This window comes from Pelobates fuscus, chromosome 9 (genome assembly GCF_036172605.1).
Source record: "Pelobates fuscus isolate aPelFus1 chromosome 9, aPelFus1.pri, whole genome shotgun sequence".
NCBI lineage: Eukaryota > Metazoa > Chordata > Amphibia > Anura > Pelobatidae > Pelobates > Pelobates fuscus.
In genome coordinates, this window is record NC_086325.1 from 171,685,893 (window position 1) to 171,708,065 (window position 22,173).

The 22,173-nt window shown below is 50.8% G+C and overlaps 1 protein-coding gene across 3 annotated transcripts in view; it reads left to right on the forward strand.

The window, feature by feature from the left end:
* The window catches only part of GRIPAP1 (GRIP1 associated protein 1), an 87,146-nt gene that overhangs the window by 60,027 nt on the left and 4,946 nt on the right, over positions 1 to 22,173 (forward strand). For all 3 annotated transcript variants that reach the window (XM_063433162.1, XM_063433164.1, XM_063433163.1), the window contains 2 exons: positions 2,487 to 2,580; positions 7,249 to 7,403. In XM_063433162.1, coding sequence (XP_063289232.1) covers positions 2,487 to 2,580; positions 7,249 to 7,403 — 249 coding nt within the window. The remainder of the gene's footprint in view (positions 1 to 2,486; positions 2,581 to 7,248; positions 7,404 to 22,173) is intronic.

Sequence of the window (22,173 nt, forward strand, 5' to 3'; positions counted from 1 at the left end):
CTCCCCCTGCGCTCGGTCTGTGTGAGTCTCCCCCTGCGCTCGGTCTGTGTGAGTCTCCCCCTGCGCTCGGTCTGTGTGAGTCTCCCCCTGCGCTCGGTCTGTGTGAGTCTCCCCCTGCGCTCGGTCTGTGTGAGTCTCCCCCTGCGCTCGGTCTGTGTGAGTCTCCCCCTGCGCTCGGTCTGTGTGAGTCTCCCCCTGCGCTCGGTCTGTGTGAGTCTCCCCCTGCGCTCGGTCTGTGTGAGTCTCCCCCCCTCTGCTCGGTCTGTGTGAGTCTCCCCCCCTCTGCTCGGTCTGTGTGAGTCTCCCCCCCTCTGCTCGGTCTGTGTGCGTCTCCCCCCCTCTGCTCGGTCTGTGTGCGTCTCCCCCCCTCCCCCTCTGCTCGGTCTGTGTGCGTCTCCCCCCCTCCCCCTCTGCTCGGTCTGTGTGCGTCTCCCCCCCTCCCCCTCTGCTCGGTCTGTGTGCGTCTCCCCCCCTCCCCCTCTGCTCGGTCTGTGTGCGTCTCCCCCCCTCCCCCTCTGCTCGGTCTGTGTGCGTCTCCCCCCCTCCCCCTCTGCTCGGTCTGTGTGCGTCTCCCCCCCTCCCCCTCTGCTCGGTCTGTGTGCGTCTCCCCCCCTCCCCCTCTGCTCGGTCTGTGTGCGTCTCCCCCCCTCCCCCTCTGCTCGGTCTGTGTGCGTCTCCCCCCCTCCCCCTCTGCTCGGTCTGTGTGCGTCTCCCCCCCTCCCCCTCTGCTCGGTCTGTGTGCGTCTCCCCCCCTCCCCCTCTGCTCGGTCTGTGTGCGTCTCCCCCCCTCCCCCTCTGCTCGGTCTGTGTGCGTCTCCCCCCCTCCCCCTCTGCTCGGTCTGTGTGCGTCTCCCCCCCTCCCCCTCTGCTCGGTCTGTGTGCGTCTCCCCCCCTCCCCCTCTGCTCGGTCTGTGTGCGTCTCCCCCCCTCCCCCTCTGCTCGGTCTGTGTGCGTCTCCCCCCCTCCCCCTCTGCTCGGTCTGTGTGCGTCTCCCCCCCTCCCCCTCTGCTCGGTCTGTGTGCGTCTCCCCCCCTCCCCCTCTGCTCGGTCTGTGTGCGTCTCCCCCCCTCCCCCTCTGCTCGGTCTGTGTGCGTCTCCCCCCCTCCCCCTCTGCTCGGTCTGTGTGCGTCTCCCCCCCTCCCCCTCTGCTCGGTCTGTGTGCGTCTCCCCCCCTCCCCCTCTGCTCGGTCTGTGTGCGTCTCCCCCCCTCCCCCTCTGCTCGGTCTGTGTGCGTCTCCCCCCCTCCCCCTCTGCTCGGTCTGTGTGCGTCTCCCCCCCTCCCCCTCTGCTCGGTCTGTGTGCGTCTCCCCCCCTCCCCCTCTGCTCGGTCTGTGTGCGTCTCCCCCCCTCCCCCTCTGCTCGGTCTGTGTGCGTCTCCCCCCCTCCCCCTCTGCTCGGTCTGTGTGCGTCTCCCCCCCTCCCCCTCTGCTCGGTCTGTGTGCGTCTCCCCCCCTCCCCCTCTGCTCGGTCTGTGTGCGTCTCCCCCCCTCCCCCTCTGCTCGGTCTGTGTGCGTCTCCCCCCCTCCCCCTCTGCTCGGTCTGTGTGCGTCTCCCCCCCTCCCCCTCTGCTCGGTCTGTGTGCGTCTCCCCCCCTCCCCCTCTGCTCGGTCTGTGTGCGTCTCCCCCCCTCCCCCTCTGCTCGGTCTGTGTGCGTCTCCCCCCCTCCCCCTCTGCTCGGTCTGTGTGCGTCTCCCCCCCTCCCCCTCTGCTCGGTCTGTGTGCGTCTCCCCCCCTCCCCCTCTGCTCGGTCTGTGTGCGTCTCCCCCCCTCCCCCTCTGCTCGGTCTGTGTGCGTCTCCCCCCCTCCCCCTCTGCTCGGTCTGTGTGCGTCTCCCCCCCTCCCCCTCTGCTCGGTCTGTGTGCGTCTCCCCCCCTCCCCCTCTGCTCGGTCTGTGTGCGTCTCCCCCCCTCCCCCTCTGCTCGGTCTGTGTGCGTCTCCCCCCCTCCCCCTCTGCTCGGTCTGTGTGCGTCTCCCCCCCTCCCCCTCTGCTCGGTCTGTGTGCGTCTCCCCCCCTCCCCCTCTGCTCGGTCTGTGTGCGTCTCCCCCCCTCCCCCTCTGCTCGGTCTGTGTGCGTCTCCCCCCCTCCCCCTCTGCTCGGTCTGTGTGCGTCTCCCCCCCTCCCCCTCTGCTCGGTCTGTGTGCGTCTCCCCCCCTCCCCCTCTGCTCGGTCTGTGTGCGTCTCCCCCCCTCCCCCTCTGCTCGGTCCGTGTGCGTCTCCCCCCCTCCCCCTCTGCTCGGTCCGTGTGCGTCTCCCCCCCTCCCCCTCTGCTCTCTCCGTGTGCGTCTCCCCCCCTCCCCCTCTGCTCTCTCCGTGTGCGTCTCCCCCCCTCCCCCCTGCTCTCTCCATACCTCTTTTCTCTCTGTTTCACTCTTTTCTCTCCCTTCGGGTACCCCCACCCCCATTTGTGTCTCTGTATCTCCTTTCTCCATTATTACCCAGTGTACCCCTCTTTTTCTTAAATGGCTGACACTCTTGTCCCCAACAGGTTAAGCATTTAGAGGTGAGCAGTGCGTCTATGGCTGAAGATCTGTGCAGAAAAAGCGCCATTATTGAGACCTACGTGATGGACAGCAGAATCGGTTAGCATTAGCGCATGGTGGGGGCAGCTAGTAGAGGGGTTATTGACTGGCATTGCGCAGGGTGTACTTTGCAGTCTCTATGAGTGGGTTAGTCTCCCAGAATGTGAGTACTAGGTTTTATACTTTACTGCCAAATATTTTTTTTTTTAATTACCATTTAGTAGATATGTACCCAGTGAAAACATTCATGGATTTAATTCTGCATTTTTTCTTTGGGGTTATATCTAGAATCAGCTTGCAGTAGCTGCAGGTCTCTTGTTTGCAGCCTTTGCAAGCCTTCCCCTTCTAACCCCGCCCAGACTTTCTGTGGCTGTCCAATCACAGACTTCCCAATGCAGCTCAATGAGAAGTCTTTGTGAGGCAGGTGCTCTAGGCATTTGCTGCCTCTTGAATTTATCTCCACTGAGCTAAACAAACCAGTAAGTAATCGGACCAGGTGTCTGATTGACAGCCGGGGGGGTGTAACCCGGTTAATTTATAGAAGTGACAATTTCTATAGAAAGTCTGCACTTTTTATCAAATGAAAAACGAGGACCCATTCTTCACATAAAGCACATCAGCTAGATGAATGGATTTAAATATGTTGAGTGTTGTTTAACCCCTTAAGGACACATGACGTGTCTGACACGTCATGAGTCCCTTTTATTCCAGAAGTTTGGTCCTTAAGGGGTTAAAGGGGATAGCAATGTCTAATCAAGATACGTCTCCTCCCCACCTCCTTCTGCTTTTCCCCCACCTTCAGGGTTTTTTTTTCGCCCCCCCCCCCCCCCTTCTTTAAGTTGTGATTGCAGGGCTCGGCAATATTTGGTGTAAGTGAATCTAGTCTCATTCTGATAGAGAATGTATGCAGTTGGTTTTTCTGGTTTCTGGAATTGAAGGGGTGGAGGGGTTGGAGTCATGTTGCACCAGGCTTCAACCGTTTACAGGTTAAGTAAAACAAATTGAGATCGCAATCTGTAGAAGGGGTTAAATGGTGCAGTAATTATTCCCTGCCAGTTTTGGGGCACACAGTGCTTTTCGTGCCCCTCTATGTGGTCTCTGGTCATCCCTTTCATACTCAGTCTTTCCTAGGCTGAGCCTAACCGGAGCTGACACACTCTGAATTTTGTGGCTGTCAGCATGCGTGGGGCATCAAGGTGTAAATAATTCAGGTGCAGGAAGAGAGTCATGATTTATTTACCGAAGCCGGGGTGTGCCCTTAGCAATGTCTGACTGCTCAGCAGTGGGGCTGGAAACCGGTATGATGGATTCATTACATCCATGCTTTCTGTGTGTTGTGAATGAGGTTGCTGTTTTCTGCATTATGATACATACCTGTTTTTACTAAACTTTAAAATCCTGGAATTCAGTTCACTGCAATTCACCATTTAGTGAATATACTCCATGTGTTCGAATAAAGTGACCAGAACGTCCTATCAGACAAATAACCTCTCACTATCTGTCTTTACAAATCCTGCTTTGTAAAGAGTAAGCCACTCTTCTTATCAAAAATATGTCTTCACCATGTTTGGAGGTCTCGCTCTGTGCTGGGATCTCCTCATCGTCTTTGGAGGTCCTGCTATGTGCTGGGATCTCCTCATCCTATTTGGAGGACTTGCTCTGTCCTGGGATCTCCTTATCCTATTTGGAGGTCTTGCTCTGTGCTGGAATCTCCTCATTCTGTTTGGAGCTCTCGCTCTGTGTTGGGGCCTCCTCATCCTGTTTGGAGGTCTCACTCTGTGCTGGAATATCAAGTTATCCTGTTTGGAGGTCTCGCTCTTTGCTAGGATCTCCTCCTAATTCTGTTTGGAGGTCTTGCTCTGTGCTGGAATCTCCTTATTCTGTTTGGAGGTCCTGTTATGTGCTGGAATATCAAGTCATCCTGTTAGGTTTCACTCTGTGCTGGGATCTCCTCATCCTATTTGGAGGTCTCGCCTTTGTGCTGGGATCTCTTCATTCTGTTTGTAGGTCTCGTTCTGTTCTTGGATTCTTCTCCTTCTCTTTGGAGGTCTTGTTCTCTGCTGGGATCTTCTCATCCCTTTTGGAGGTCTTGCTCTGTGTTGGGATCTCCTCATACTGTTTGGAGGGCTCCCTCTGTGCTGGGATCTCCTCGTCCTATTTGGAGGTCTGGCTCTGTGCTGGGATCTCCTTGTTCCGTTTGGAGGTCTCACTCTTTGAAGGGAACTCCTCATCCTATTTGGAGGTCTCACTCTTTGAAGGGAACTCCTCATCCTATTTGGAGGTCTCACTCTTTGAAGGGAACTCCTCATCCTATTTGAAGGTCTCAGTTTGTGCTGGGATCTCTTCATTCTGTTTGGAGGTCTCCCTCTGTGTTGGGATCTCCTCATCCTGTTTGGAGGTCTAATTCTGTGCTGGGATCACCTCATCCTCTTTGGAGGTTTTGCTCTGTGCTGGGAACTCCTCAACCCATTAGAAGGTATCGCTCTGTGCTGGGATCTCCTCATTCTGTTTGGAGGTCTCGCTCTGTGTTGGGATCTCCTCATCCTGTGTTGGGATCTCCTCATACTGTTTTGAGGTCTCACTCTCTGCTGGAATCCCCTAATCCTATTTGGAGGTCTCATTCTGTCCTGGGATCTCCTCATCCTATTTGGAGGTTTTGCTCTGTGCTGGGACCTCCTCATCCTGTTTGGAGGTCTCGCTCTGTGCTGGCATCTCGTCATCCTATTTGGAGATCTCGTTCTGTGCTAGGATCTCCTCATTCTGTTTGGAGGTCTCACTCTGTGCTGGGATCCCCTCATTCTGTTTGGAGGTATTGCTCTTTGTTGGGGTCTCCTCATCCTATTTGGAGGTCTCATTCTGTGCTGGGATCTCCTCATCCTGTTTGGAGGTCTCACTCTGTGCTGGGATCCCCTCATTCTGTTTGGAGGTATTGCTCTTTGTTGGGGTCTCCTCATCCTATTTGGAGGTCTCATTCTGTGCTGGGATCTCCTCATCCTGTTTGGTGGTCTCGCTGTGTGCTGGGATCTCCTTGTTCTGTTTGGAGGTCTCGCTCTGTGCTCGGATCGCCTCATCCTGTTTGGAGGTCTTATGTTGTCCTGGGATTTCCTCGTCGTCGTCTGTGCTGGGATCTCCTCATCCTATTTGGAGGTCTTGCTCTGTCCTGGGATCTCCTCATCCTATTTGGAGGTCTTGCTCTGTGCTGGGACCTCCTCATCCTGTTTGGAGGTCTCACTCTGTGCTGGAATATCAAGTTATCCTGTTTGGAGGTCTTGCTCTGTGCTAGGATCTCCTTATTCTGTTTGGAGATCTTGTTATGTGCTTGAATATCAAGTCATCCGGTTAGGTCTCGCTCTGTGCTGGGATCTCCTCATCCTATTTGGAGGTCTCACTTTTGTGTTGGGATCTCCTCATTCTGTTTGGAGGTCTCGCTCTGTGCTGGGATCTCCTCGTTCTGTTTGGAGGTCTCACTCTTTGAAGGGAACTCCTCGTCCTATTTGAAGGTCTCGCTCTGTGCTGGGATCACCTCATCCTCTTTGGAGCTATTGCTCTCTGCTAGGATCTCTTTATTCTGTTTGGAGGTCTCGCTCTGTTCTGGGATCTCCTCATCCTGTTTGGAGGTCTCATTCTGTGCTGGGATCTCCTCATCCTCTTTGTAGGTCTCGCTCTGTGCTGGAATATCAAGTTATGCTGTTTGTAGGTCTAGCTCTGTGCTGTAATATTAAGTTATGCTGTTTGGGGATCTTGCTGTGTGCTGGGATCTCCTCATCCTGTTTTGAGGTCTCATTCTGTGCTGGGATCACCTCATCCTCTTTGGAGGTCTCTCTCTGTGCTGGGATCTCCTCATTCTGTTTGGAGGTCCCGCTCTGTGCTGCAATCTCCTCGTCCTATTTGAAGGTCTCGCTCTGTGCTGGGATCACCTCATCCTCTTTGGAGCTATTGCTCTCTGCTAGGATCTCTTCATTCTGTTTGGAGGTCTCGCTCTGTTCTGGGATCACCTCATCCTCTTTGGAGGTCTCGCTCTGTGCTGGGAACTCAACCTATTTGGAGGTATCGCTCTGTGCTGGCATCTCCTCATCCTATTTGGAGATCTCGCTCTTCGCTGGGATCAAGTCATCCTGTTTGGACGTCTCATTCTGTCCTGGGATCTCATTATTCTGTTTGGAGGTCTCGCTCTGTGCTGGAATATCAAGTCATCCTGTTAGGTCTCACTCTGTGCTGGGATCTTCTCAATTTCTTTGGAGGTCTTGTTCTGTGCAGGGATCTTCTAATCCTGTTTGGAGGACTCGCTCTGTGTTGGGATCTCCTCATCCTATTTGGAGGTCTCATTCTGTGCTGGGTTCTACTCATCCTGCTTGGAGGTCTCGTTCTTTGAAGGGATCTCCTCATTCTTTTTGGAGGTCTCATTTTGTCCTGGCATCTTCTCATCCTGTTTGGAGGTCTCGCTCTGTGCTGGAATATGAAGTCATCCTGTTAGGTCTCACTCTGTGCTGTGATCTCTTCGTTCTGTTTGGAGGTTTCGCTCTGTGCTGGGATCTCCTCATCCTGTTTGGAGGTCTTGCTCTGTGTTGGGATCTCCTCATCCTATTTAGAGGTATTCAGTGTTGGGATCTTCTCATGCTGTTTGGAGGTCTTGCTGTGTGCTTGGGTTTGTTTTCTGGTTCATAGATTTTGTGAAATCTTCATGTTGGTCCAAAGTCTTACTACACTTTTTTTTTTTTTTTTCATCAGACGTCTCTGCTGCACACGGTCAGTTGGACAGAAGCAGTATCAGCAGTGTCCTGCGGGATTTGGTGAAACCTGGTGATGAGAATCTGAGGGAGATGAATAAAAAGTTGCAGAACATGTTAGAGGAGCAGCTCACCAAGAACATGCACCTGCAGAAGGTAAGTATGCTAATATGGTGGAAACAATCTAAATGGTCCCATGGTTTGCAGAGGGGATAGGTAAACCCACAGACTTGAGCATTTACCCCACCCTGGGCTCACTACTCTATCCCGGTGTTTAACCCCCTGGGCTAATGGCTGATCCCTGTGTCCTGGGGTTTACCCCGCCCTGGGCTAATGCCTGTATCCCAGGGTTTACCCTGCCCTGGGCTAATGACTGTATACAAAACAACCAGATAGATTTGGGATACGGCTGAAAGATCTAAAATTAAAAAACAAAAAAATACATAGTGTTATTCAGTTTAACCCCTTAAGGACACACGACATGTGTGACATGTCATGATTCCATTTTATTCCAAAAGTTTGGTCCTTAAGGGGTTAAAGAAATCTATTAATATTCATGAAATGCACTCACAAGATTACATGGAAAATAGCGCTCAAGGATGCCTCCCCAGGTAGTAGTGGGGGGCTAAAGTGTTCCTCCAGTTGCTCCCAGGATGCAGATACAAAACAGGACTTCAAGGATGGCAGAATAAATTCAACGGCTTTATTAAGGATTCATATTCACCCAACAATAAAAGGTGTATATAAAATATAAAACAGCAGAGGTCCAACACCTTTCGTTCGCATTATTGGAACTTCCTCAGGGACCAAAATTACAAATCAAGTATTCAAAACAATAACAAGATGTTTATCCCGCCCTGGGTTAATGACCGTATCCCAGGGTTTACCCCGCCCTGGGCTAATGCCTGTATCCCAGGTTTACCCCGATCTGTGCTAATGACTGATCCCTATATACTAGAGATTACCCCGCCCTGGGCTAATGACTAATGCCTGTATCCCGGGGTCTAACCCGCCCGGGGCTAATGGCTGTATCCCAAGGTCTAACCCATCCTGGGCTTCTGACTGTGTCCCGGGGTCTAACCCGCCCTGGGCTAATGACTGATCTCTGTATCCCGGAGGTTACCCCACCCTCGGCTACCGCCTAATCCCTGTATCCCAGGGTTTAATCTGCCCTGGGCTACTGAATGTGTCCCGGGGTTTACCCCGCCCTGGGCTAATGTCTGATCCCTGTATCCCGGGGTTTACCCCACCCTGGGCTAATGACTGATCCCTGTATCCCCGGGGTTTACCCTGTCCTGGGCTAATGACTAATGCCTGTATCCCGGGGTCTAACCCGCCCGGGGCTAATGGCTGTATCCCAAGGTCTAACCCATCCTGGGCTTCTGACTGTGTCCCGGGGTCTAACCCGCCCTGGGCTAATGACTGATCTCTGTATCCCGGAGGTTACCCCACCCTCGGCTACCGCCTAATCCCTGTATCCCAGGGTTTAATCTGCCCTGGGCTACTGAATGTGTCCCGGGGTTTACCCCGCCCTGGGCTAATGACTGATCCCTGTATCCCCGGGGTTTACCCTGTCCTGGGCTAATGGCTGTATCCCGGGGTTGGCTAAAGACTGTATCCTCGGGTTTACCCCACCTTGGTCTAATGACTGTATCCTGGAGTTTGCCCCACCCAGGGTTATTGACTGTATCACGGGGTTGACCCCGCCCTGGGCTAATGACTGTATCCCAGGGTTGACCCCGCCCTGGGCTAATGACTGTATCCCAGGGTTGACCCCGCCCTGGGCTAATGACTGTATCCCAGGGTTGACCCCGCCCTGGGCCAATGACTGTACCTCGGGTTTGCCCCGCCTTGGTCTAATGGCTGTATCCTCGGGTCTAACCCACCCTGGGCTTTTGACTGTGTCCCGGGGTTTACCCCGCCTTGGGCCAATGACTTTGTCCCGGGGTCTAACCCACCCTGGGCTAATGACTGTGTCCCGGGGTCTAACCCACCCTGGGCTAATGACTGATCTCTGTATCTCAGAGTTTTCCCCGCCGGGCTAATGAGTGATCCCTGTATCTTGGGGTTTATCCCACCTTGGGCTAATGACTGTGTCCCGGGGTTTACCCCGCCCTGGACTAATGACTGTGTCCCGGGGTTTACCCCGCCCTGGGCTAATGACTGTGTCCCGGGGTTTACCCCGCCCTGGGCTAATGACTGTGTCCCGGGGTTTACCCCGCCCTGGGCTAATGACTGTGTCCCGGGTTCTAACCCTCCCTGGGCTAATGACTGTGTCCCGGGGTTTACCCCGCCCTGGGCTAATGACTGTGTTCCTGAGTTTACCCCGCCCTGGGCTAATGACTGATCCCTGTATCCCATGGTTTATCCCGCCTTGGGCTAATGACTATGTCCCAGGGTTTACCCCGTCCTAGGCTAATGACTGTATCCCGGGGTTTACCCCACTCTGGGCTAATGACTGTATCCTGGGGTCTAACTCGCCCTGGTCTAACCCGCCCTGATCTAATGAATGGGCAAATAATTGTATCCCGGGGTTTACCCCACCCTGGGCTAATGACTGATCCCTGTATCCCGGGGTCTAACCACTTTGGGCTAATGGCTGTATCCCGGGGTCTAACCCGCTCTGGGCTAATGACTGTATCCTGGGGTTAACCGCCCTGGTCTAATGACTGTATGCTGGGGTCTAACCCGCCCCGGTATAATGACTGTATCCCGGGGTTTACCCCGCCCTGGCCTAATGACTGATCCCTGTATCCCGGGGTTTACCCCGCCCTGGCCTAATGACTGATCCCTGTATCCCGGGGTCTAACCCGCCCTGGCCTAATGACTGTATCCCGGTGTCTAACCATCTCTGGGCTAATGACTGAATGCGGGGGTCTAACACACACTGAGCGTGGGCAGTGGACTCTCGGTTCAGGGTATCTGGTTAGTGAGGCTGTGGTGAGGAGATAGTGTTGTACGATTGTGATACAGAGGAGTTAGTAAGACTGAGCGATATGGGGTGTTATTGAAGCTAGGATGGGGCGGGGGCGCCTGCTGAGTCTTCTTAAAGTCTATTAGAGTTAGCATTTTACAAACTTCCCAATCAATAGAAAGAATTGTCCATTTCTGCATTGTGCTGATACAGGCTGCTCCGTGCTTCGTCCTGAAACCGCTCTCTAGGATATTCCGCTCATAACGCATTTCTAAGCGTACATTGCTGTGTGCTGATAATTTGGGGGTGCTTCCTGTGTGCTGATAATTGGGGGTGCTTCCTGTGTGCTGATAATTGGGGGTGCTTCCTGTGTGCTGATAATTGGGGGTGCTTCCTGTGTGCTGATAATTGGGGGTGCTTCCTGTGTGCTGATAATTGGGGGTGCTTCCTGTGTGCTGATAATTGGGGGTGCTTCCTGTGTGCTGATAATTGGGGGTGCTTCCTGTGTGCTGATAATTGGGGGTGCTTCCTGTGTGCTGATAATTGGGGGTGCTTCCCTGTGTGTTGATCGTTTGGGGGTGCCTGCTGTGTGCTGATCGTTTGGGGGTGCCTGCTGTGTGCTGATCGTTTGGGGTGCCTGCTGTGTGCTGATCGTTTGGGGGTGCCTGCTGTGTGCTGATCGTTTGGGGGTGCCTGCTGTGTGCTGATCGTTTGGGGGTGCCTGCTGTGTGCTGATCGTTTGGGGGTGCCTGCTGTGTGCTGATCGTTTGGGGGTGCCTGCTGTGTGCTGATCGTTTGGGGGTGCCTGCTGTGTGCTGATCGTTTGGGGGTGCCTGCTGTGTGCTGATCGTTTGGGGGTGCCTGCTGTGTGCTGATCGTTTGGGGGTGCCTGCTGTGTGCTGATCGTTTGGGGGTGCCTGCTGTGTGCTGATCGTTTGGGGGTGCCTGCTGTGTGCTGATCGTTTGGGGGTGCCTGCTGTGTGCTGATCGTTTGGGGGTGCCTGCTGTGTGCTGATCGTTTGGGGGTGCCTGCTGTGTGCTGATCGTTTGGGGGTGCCTGCTGTGTGCTGATCGTTTGGGGGTGCCTGCTGTGTGCTGATCGTTTGGGGGTGCCTGCTGTGTGCTGATCGTTTGGGGGTGCCTGCTGTGTGCTGATCGTTTGGGGGTGCCTGCTGTGTGCTGATCGTTTGGGGGTGCCTGCTGTGTGCTGATCGTTTGGGGGTGCCTGCTGTGTGCTGATCGTTTGGGGGTGCCTGCTGTGTGCTGATCGTTTGGGGGTGCCTGCTGTGTGCTGATCGTTTGGGGGTGCCTGCTGTGTGCTGATCGTTTGGGGGTGCCTGCTGTGTGCTGATCGTTTGGGGGTGCCTGCTGTGTGCTGATCGTTTGGGGGTGCCTGCTGTGTGCTGATCGTTTGGGGGTGCCTGCTGTGTGCTGATCGTTTGGGGGTGCCTGCTGTGTGCTGATCGTTTGGGGGTGCCTGCTGTGTGCTGATCGTTTGGGGGTGCCTGCTGTGTGCTGATCGTTTGGGGGTGCCTGCTGTGTGCTGATCGTTTGGGGGTGCCTGCTGTGTGCTGATCGTTTGGGGGTGCCTGCTGTGTGCTGATCGTTTGGGGGTGCCTGCTGTGTGCTGATCGTTTGGGGGTGCCTGCTGTGTGCTGATCGTTTGGGGGTGCCTGCTGTGTGCTGATCGTTTGGGGGTGCCTGCTGTGTGCTGATCGTTTGGGGGGTGCTTTCTGTGTGCTGATCGTTTGGGGGTGCTTTCTGTGTGCTGATCGTTTGGGGGTGCTTTCTGTGTGCTGATCGTTTGGGGGTGCTTTCTGTGTGCTGATCGTTTGGGGGGTGCTTTCTGCGTGCTGATAGTTTGGGGGTGCCTGCTGCGTGCTGATCGTTTGGGGGTGCCTGCTGCGTGCTGATCGTTTGGGGGGTGCTTTCTGCGTGCTGATAGTTTGGGGGTGCTTGCTGCGTGCTGATCGTTTGGGGGGTGCTTTCTGCGTGCTGATCGTTTGGGGGGTGCTTTCTGCGTGCTGATCGTTTGGGGGGTGCCTGCTGCGTGCTGATCGTTTGGGGGGTGCCTGCTGCGTGCTGATCGTTTGGGGGGTGCCTGCTGCGTGCTGATCGTTTGGGGGTGCGTGCTGATCGTTTGGGGGTGCCTGCTGCGTGCTGTTAGTTTGGGGGTGCCTGCTGTGTGCTGATCGTTTGGGGGTGCCTGCTGCGTGCTGATCGTTTGGGGGTGCCTGCTGTGTGCTGATAGTTTGAGGTTGTTTTTGTTGATTGTGCATGTTTGCGATGTGTGTAGGGCTTTGGGTTGCAGACCGTTTGGGAAGTAAAGCAGTTCTTTTTTAGTAAGTCTCTTCCAAAGAGATGTTATAAACCACAATGTAATCTGGGAATGCATAGGCATAGTCTTGGAGTCCACTGAGTAGGCGATCATCCTTTGGAAAGTGGCCAGGGCATTCTTCATCCCACACATTATGACTCAAAATTGGTACAGGCCGAACAGGGTACACGTACTTTGGAATCCCTCCCAAATCGAGCAGTATTTGCCAGTAGCAAATACTGCTTGTAACGGCACCCCCAATCCTAAAAGGGTTAAACCGCCGTTTAGTAGATCTTTCCCTTCCAGATATACAGGCACAGCTACTGCAGAACACCACACTCCCGAACTGGATACAAAATAGCACTCCAAACTGGAACCTCACGAATAGCTGCCAGCAGACGAACAGGAAAAGCAGACATCAGCTTACACTCCTGGCTATCAGTCTCCAACAGCATACAGTGAATCCCCCCAAGAACGAGACAAGGCTCCGTGTTGAGGGTCAAGCAGTGGTCTGAGGTGCTGGCATACCCAGCCTGGTTTTTATTACGGTTGTGCACATACAGGACACACCCAGGGGGAGGCATAAAATAACCAATCAAGTAATTGAACACTGAAATTGATAGTAGTAAGGAAATGCCCCTGGGGGATCCAGTAACTAATCAACCCCGGGGAATGGCGTACACATCGGTGACAGTCCTTTAGTTGATCGTTTGGGGGTGCCTGCTGTGTGCTGATCGTTTGGGGGTGCCTGCTGTGTGCTGATCGTTTGGGGGTGCCTGCTGTGTGCTGATCGTTTGGGGGTGCCTGCTGTGTGCTGATCGTTTGGGGGTGCCTGCTGTGTGCTGATCGTTTGGGGGTGCCTGCTGTGTGCTGATCGTTTGGGGGTGCCTGCTGTGTGCTGATCGTTTGGGGGTGCCTGCTGTGTGCTGATCGTTTGGGGGTGCCTGCTGTGTGCTGATCGTTTGGGGGTGCCTGCTGTGTGCTGATCGTTTGGGGGTGCCTGCTGTGTGCTGATCGTTTGGGGGTGCCTGCTGTGTGCTGATCGTTTGGGGGGTGCTTTCTGTGTGCTGATCGTTTGGGGGTGCTTTCTGTGTGCTGATCGTTTGGGGGTGCTTTCTGTGTGCTGATCGTTTGGGGGTGCTTTCTGTGTGCTGATCGTTTGGGGGGGTGCTTTCTGTGTGCTTATCGTTTGGGGGGTGCTTTCTGTGTGCTGATCGTTTGGGGGGTGCTTGCTGCGTGCTGATCGTTTGGGGGGTGCTTGCTGCGTGCTGATCGTTTGGGGGGTGCTTGCTGCGTGCTGATCGTTTGGGGGGTGCTTTCTGCGTGCTGATCGTTTGGGGGGTGCTTTCTGCGTGCTGATCGTTTGGGGGGTGCTTTCTGCGTGCTGATCGTTTGGGGGGTGCTTTCTGCGTGCTGATCGTTTGGGGGGTGCTTTCTGCGTGCTGATCGTTTGGGGGGTGCTTTCTGCGTGCTGATCGTTTGGGGGGTGCTTTCTGCGTGCTGATCGTTTGGGGGGTGCTTTCTGCGTGCTGATCGTTTGGGGGGTGCTTTCAGTGTGCTGATCGTTTGGGGGGTGCAGTTTCAGGGGCACAATCAAACCACCATTCCTGCGATCCCTGGGCGGCTAGCTGTTCTATAAATTTTTGCATGTTGAGTCTAATCAGGGTCCTCGCACCAGTCTCGGTTCCCTGGAGCAGATCTATGGGGCCCCGCTTCCCAACCAACATCTCGATTCCTGCAGCATCACCCGGTGCAAACAGGACCCTCCCAGTCCTTGTTAGTGGCCACAAAAGCCTGTTGAACTTCTCACGTAGTCCATTCATCTAGGGATGGTATGGTGAACTTTGCAGGGGTTTAATCCCGCAAAGCCTCCGTAGCTGGTCAGTTAGTTCAGCCTTAAAGTGGTCGAAGCCTACTCTATCGTCTCTGCTAGTATATTGTACTTGGCGACAGCTTCAGGGTAGCGGTCATTAAGATATATTTCTCCCCGGTTGTACTGAGACTGGTCTGCGGTTCCACTATGTCACCCACAAATTGGCAAGAACGCTTGCCTACTATGGACATGGGGTGTAATGTGGCCTTGAGGTGGTCACCGCAGCTCCCTGTTGGCAAATGTTGCAGTAGTCTTGCATGTCTCCTGTGATGCTGAGAAAGTGCCAAGACAGGCATGAAACGCATCCAGGTCCTCTTTCAAGGTTTGCTGGGACCCTCTCCAGTGTGTCGTCGTCCCCCTCCCCCTCCTCCTCGTGGATTTTGCCATCTACAGCTGCCTTTTACTACTTCCCACTTTTTTCCTTTTGGGTGCAGGGTGTTTCATTTCTGTTACGGTTGCCTCCAGGCTGGCGGGAAGTTGGACCATAGAAAGGATGCTCCTAGCACTCACCAAAGGACCATCAGCACCGTAGACACCATAACTACTGCGTAGCCACCATAAGTACTGCAGACTCCACGAACCACCGCTGCTGGGCTGGTATCTCACCGTCTGCTCTGCGCCCTGGACCTATGACCAGGTTCCAGTAGGTGAACCTCTTCCTTCTGTAGAGCGAAGCAGGATCCGGAACAAGAGCTCAGTAGCTAAGGGAGTATGAAGAGCATAGCAATCCCTGTAGTGATTATAGCTGTCCCCTACAAACATGAGTCGAGGCTGCAAGTTAGAGGGTCAAGTCATTCTGTTTTATTGGCACCCAAAGGGCCTTCTTTTATGCAGGTTTTCCTTACATAGGACCACCCAGGGGGTGTTACAAAAAAAACAATCATACACGTACATTACAGAAAACACTCCCAGCAATTACACACACAATCCTCCCCCTCTGCCTGTGATATAATTATGGTACACAATACTTAACATAATTATCACAGGCAGGAAAAATACAGTTTTTACACATACAATGTAACTTTAAAAGCATACATGCAATCTTCATAAATTACATATTTAAAATCAGCATACTTTAAATAGAAACATAACCAAAAATCATGACCGACCGCAAGCACATTTTCCTGCCCAAAACAGTTCCATAGATTTGGGCTGTGCGGCCGGTCAATTTTATGCAGAAAAATGACTAAGTCCTATTCGAACATGCGTTTGAATCTTCGAACGGGACTTAGTCTCTGCAGCTGAAAGTTCGGTGTAGGAGAAGGTAAGGGTCAGCGGTGTTCGGTGAAATGTGTAGCCGATTTCAGTTGCATGGATTTGGCTACACATAACGCTGACCTTGTTAGAAGAACAAAGATGGCTGCCGCCACGTGTTCGTTTGCACGAACTGCGGCCACCCAGCGGTCGGCAATTAACCTGCAGTAACCTCACAGCCTGGGAGGTAAATTGCCTGCACACTTCCACTTCTGGGTGGTCCGCCTGTGTGGTACTTGGTTCAGTAAGCCCCATTTACTGAACCAAGTGGGAGAAAGCCAGGAACAAGTTATTTTACAGGTCTGGGGACATAGTCTTAAAGGGGCATTGTTCACCAAAGTCACAATATGTCCCCAGACGGTTCTTAAAGGGCCATACACACCCAATAAAAGTCCATAAGTTTTCAGGGGCACAATCTCCCAGGGACCATAGTCATGAGGAAGGAGACTGGCAAATAGGCTTCTCCACAACCCAGGGACGCAGGGCAATTTATCATTTAAAGGGCCAGTTACAAATGGCAGTTTGTAACAATTTCCACCTATTTGAATGTGCATATCAGTTACCCATTGGATTTTGGTTTGCATATGGGAGGTGACATCTTATTAGGTGGGCTACTAGTTGCTGCCATTTTTGTTATATTTTTCCTTTATATATATATATATATATATATATATATATATATATATATATATATATTTATAATATTTTTTTTTTTATAAGTTGTGCACTGTAACGGAACTCCCCGTACTCCGCCTGAGTACCTTCCGTTAATGGACGCTTCCTAGCTTGCGCTGAGGACCACAACCACCGCACTGGACACCACAACCACAGCAGACTCCACAACCGCCGTACCTTAACTGGAGTCTCGCCGTCTTCCTTTCACCCTGGATCAGCTTCTGTCATCCAGGACCGTGTGGGAAAGACCTCTCCTCCAGGAGAGTGCATCAGTAACAAGCTCTTAAAAGAGCTAAGTGATTAAAGCTCAAGGGAGCATGCAGAGCATAGCAATCCCCAGTGTGAATATAGCTGTCCCCTCCAATCACGAGACAAGACTACGTGTTGAGGGTCAAGAAGATCTGTGTACTTGGCACCAAAGGTTTTCCTTACATAGGACCACCCACAGGGTTTTTCAGAGCAACCAATAAAAACATTACAACACATACAATAAAGTAAACCATTCCCATTCATCCCAGCAGAAATCCTCCCCTCTGCCTGTGATACAATTATCTCAACACAAAAAACTAACTAAATTATCACAGGCAGAAAATATACAGTTTTTACACATACACTGTAACTTTAAAACCACACATCCAATCTCCATAAAAACATATTATTAATACACATATTATTAATCGGTATACTTGAAATATGAACATACTCAAAAATCATGCAAATCCTTACATTAGTTCAAAAGTTAGTCGGAAGTCCTTTATGACCGACCGCAGGCACATTTTCCTGCCCAAAACAGTTCCATAGATTTGGGCTGTGCGGTCGGTCAATTTCACACTGAAAAAACGACTAAGTCCCATTCGAACGTGCGTTTGAATCTTCGAACGGGACTTAGTCTCTGTGGCTGAAAGTTCGGTGTAGGAGAAGGTAAGGGTCAGCGGTGTTTGTTGAAATGTGTAGCCGATTTCAGTTCCATGGATTTGGCTACACATACCGCTGACCTCGTTCGAATGAACAAAGATGGCCGCTGCCACGTGTTCGTTTGTTGAATGGCGGCCACTTCGACTACTTCGGCACTTCGGCTGCATCCGAAGTGCCAATTTAAAGCTGCAGAACCGCTCCAATACAATTTAAAGGGGCAGCAAGAGTCTTTTAAAATCGAATCTGCTAAAATAGTCTTTAACAGGAAATATCTTCCTGGGGCCATAGTCTTAAAGGGGCATTGTTCACCAAAGTTACAATGTGCCCACAGACTGTTCTTAAAGGGCCATACACAGTCCAATAAAAGTCCATAAGCCCAAATGCTGGTTTAAAAGGGTACAATCTCCCAGGGGCCATAGTCGCAGGGGAGGAAGCTGGCAAGCAAGCCTCTCCAGGACCAAGTGGCGAAGGGCACTTCGTCACATGCACTTTTCCATAGCCTACCTGTATTGTTTTTTTTTTTTTTGTTTTTTTTTTGAGCTACTACCGTGTGCGGACTATAATGGAAATATGGGTTTAGTACATGTCTCCTGTGATCGCTGGCCAAAAATTACCTGGATCGCCATTGCCGACTTTGTCCAATGTGCCCAGACAAAGAGAAGTTGTGTCCTATTTGGAGCTGCTCCAGTCTTAACTTCTGGGTTACTACCAGCTGTCGTCTTGGCACTTGGGCTGCCCCCTTCCCATGGCCCTCTGTCACCCGGTACAGCCGTTCCTTTTCCCAGTCAAACTTCTCTCCTCCCAGCCCTACGAGATCAGTCCCTGCTCTACTCTGTTATGGGTCTAGATTTGGATCTGGCAGGACTTGTTTGGCAAAGTTGCCCGGGTACGGTAACATTAGGGGGTTTCATCTAACCCTGGTCCCATCCAAAGTGGCACACAGTGGTCGAAGAGGTATGAGGTGAGCCAACAACGGACTGACCATTTATACATACAACCTGCCAGCAATGTTGCCAGTTGTCTTTGGCCACTGGTAGGTTGGGGCCATTATAGTGTTCTCCAATCTTTTTCGTTCACTTCTAGTTGGTGGGAGGAAGGGACCCGGACTAGGGTTTGCCCCTTATGTAGGCAGTGTTCCACTGCCCTCGGGCCCCTGGATGGCTGTGGTTCCGGGTGGGCCGGTTTCTCGCCTCTTGACAGTCACTCTATATGTGCCAGGTAGGACACTCAAAGCAGGTTGACCCAGTCTTCCGGGGAGGGCAGGGAACTGGTGTGTCTTGTTGGGGTATCTACTGATCATAGAGTGTATGCCGCTTGTCTTGGAGGAGGTCTGGTGCCAGTTGAATCTGCCCACCACACATCTTGGTATTCATCTGTGACATGCTCCCACAGAGGATCAGCTGGGTTGCATAGGCCGGGTGGTTGCCTGACACACCTGCATCCTGTTGTCTGCCGCCTGCTGCATTTGATGGGCCCATTTAGCATAGGACAGGCTGGTCGCTTTCAGGATTCCTTAAAACTTCAACTAGTATACATTTGGAGGGATGGCATAGCAAGTCTGTAGCTTTTTCTTGATCGGGTGATAGTCTGTGCTATCTTTACCAAGCATTACTTGATAGGCGTTGACAGCTACCCCGATAGCTGGGGTTCACCTCAGGTGGAGTGATTCCTCTCTTGGAATCTGGGCTTTTCCGTCAACCGAAATTAAACCACCGCTCAGCCTTCTTCTCAATGGCCACTTTTGCTTCACTGAGTGCTGTGTTGAATGTGTTTAGCCTCTCCCGCACTCTCCTCTGAAACGCCTGCTCCTACGTTTTGGCCACACTGGCATTGTGGCACTGGTTTCCCTCCATCAGTTCCACTATAAGGACTGTGTTTCTTCCAGTAGATCTTTTCGTGTGGTCTGTTTCATGTCTCTTAATAGCTTTCCACCCACTTCCAAGATCCAGGAGCTTGTTTCCCTTATTCGCTGTCCCAGAATGGAGCTCCTGTGTTCGGACTGAGTACCTCTGCTTCGTTGCTACTATTAGGGGATCCTGGAGCACTACAGACCCTGTTGGCGAAGCTGGAGTGGGGTCTCTGGGGAGCCCTTTTTCTGTATTCCTGTATAGCAGTCGTGATCATAGCCCTTTCCCCCACACATTAGCCGAGACTTAATAAACATTTACTCATAGTATCAGGGTGCAGGGGGTAAAATGAACCTGTTTACTGAATACACCGCATCCTATAGGCACATTAATCCCCTCCTTGGTGCCACTGTGCCTGGTGTCTTAATTGTGTTAGTCCCATCTAACGAGCTAGACTTCTTGACATGGAGCCATGATGTATGAAACTGTATGGGGGGTTCTACACAGTTTGCATATACTCACTGTATGTGGTTTGTGTATACTTGGTATACCTGCCGTAACTCACCGTATGGGGTCTGTGTATAAACAGTGTAACATAGAAACATAGAAACATAGAATGTGACGGCAGATAAGAACCATTCGTCCCATCTAGTCTGCCCAGTTTTCTAAATACTTTCATTAGTCCCTGGCCTTATCTTATAGTTAGGATAGCCTTATGCCTATCCCACGCATGCTTAAACTCCTGTGTTAACCTCTACCACTTCAGCTGGAAGGCTATTCCATGCATCCACTACCCTCTCAGTAAAGTAATACTTCCTGATATTATTTTTAAACCTTTGCCCCTCTAATTTAAGACTATGTCCTCTTGTTGTGGTAGTTTTTCTTCTTTTAAATATAGTCTCCTCCTTTACTGTGTTGATTCCCTTTATGTATTTAAATGTTTCTATCATATCCCCCCTGTCTCGTCTTTCCTCCAAGCTATACATGTTAAGATCCTTTAACCTTTCCTGGTAAGTTTTATCCTGCAATCCATGAACCAGTTTAGTAGCCCTTCTTTGAACTCTCTCTAAGGTATCAATATCCTTCTGAAGATACGGTCTCCAGTACTGTGTACAGTACTCCAAGTGAGGTCTCACCAGTGTTCTGTACAATGGCATGAGCACTTCCCTCTTTCTACTGCTAATACCTCTCCCTATACAACCAAGCATTCTGCTAGCATTTCCTGCTGCTCTATTACATTGTCTGCCTACCTTTAAGTCCTCAGAAATAATCACCCCTAAATCCCTTTCCTCAGATGTTGAGGTTAGGACTCTATCAAATATTCTGTACTCTGCCCTTGGATTTTTACGTCCAAGATGCATTATCTTGCACTTATCCACATTAAATGTCAGTTGCCACAACTCTGTCCATTTTTCTAGTTTACCTAAATCATTTTCCATTTGGCTTATCCCTCCTGGAACATCAACCCTGTTACATATCTTAGTATCATCCGCAAAAAGACACACCTTACCACCAAGACCTTCTGCAATATCACTAATAAAAATATTAAAGAGAATGGGTCCAAGTACAGATCCCTGAGGTACCCCACTGGTGACAAGCCCAAGCTTCGAATATACTCCATTGACTACAACCCTCTGTTGCCTGTCACTCAGCCACTGCCTTACCCATTCAACAATATTGGAATCCAAACTCAAAGATTGTAGTTTATTGATAAGCCTTCTATGTGCAACAGTGTCAAAAGCCTTACTGAAATCTAGGTAAGCAATGTCTACTGCACCACCCTGATCTATAATTTTAGTTACCCAATCAAAAAAATCAATAAGATTAGTTTGGCATGATCTCCCTGAAGTAAACCCATGTTGCCTCTGATCTTGAAATACATGTGTTTTTAGATGTTCAACAATCCTATCCTTTAACATGGTTTCCATCACTTTCCCCACTACTGAAGTAAGGTTTACTGGCCTATAGTTGCCCGACTCCTCCCTATTACCTTTCTTGTGAATGGGCACAACATTCGCTAACTTCGAATCTTCTGGGACTACTCCTGTTATCAATGATTGGTTAAATAAATCTGTTAATGGTTTTGCTAGTACACCACTAAGCTCTTTTAATAGCTTTGGGTGTATTCCATCAGGTCCCATTGACTTATTTGTCTTTACTTTTGAGAGTTGAAATAGAACCTCTTCCTCTGTAAACTCACGTGTAATAAATGACTCATTTATCCTTTTTCTTAACTGAGGTCCCTTTCCTTCATTTTCATCTGTAAATACCGAACAAAAATATTCATTGAGGCAGTCAGCTAGACCTTTATCCTCATCTACATACCTTCCTTCTTTTGTTTTTAATCTAACTAATCCTTGTTTTACTTTTCTTTTCTCATTTATGTATCTAAAAAAAGTTTTGTCCCCCTTTTTTACTGACTGTGCTATTTTCTCTTCTGTGTGTGCTTTGGAAGCTCTTATAACTTGCTTAGCCTCTTTCTGCCTAATCTTATAGGTCATTCTGTCTTCCTCACTCAGTTTTTTTTTATAATTACTAAATGCTAACTTCTTGTTTTTTACTATTTTGGCCACATCTGCGGAGTACTACAGTGGTTTCTTGAATTTTTTGCTTTTACTGACAAGCCTAATGCAATTTTCTGTTGCCTTCAGTAGTGCAACTTTTAAATAATCCCATTTCTCTTGGACTCCATTTAAATTGCTCCAGTCTGATAATGACTCCTTTACACATATTCTAATTTTAGAAAAGTCTGTTTTTCTAAAGTCTAAAACTTTTGTTTTTGTGTGGTGTGACTCAGTCACTGTTCTTATAGTAAACCACACTGACTGATGATCACTGGATCCTAAACTTTCACCTACAGTAATATCTGATACCAAATCTCCATTTGTTAACACTAAATCTAGTATGGCCTCTTTACGAGTTGGCTCCTCAACGACTTGTTTTAGAGACAATCCCAGTAGGGAGTTTAGAATATGTGTGCCCCTGGCACAAGTAGCTATTTTTGTTTTCCAATTCACATCAGGAAGATTAAAGTCACCCATGATGATAACTTCCCCCTTCATTGTCATTTTAGCTATTTCTTCAACTAGTAGATTATCTAACTCTTCAATTTGTCCTGGGGGCCTATAAAT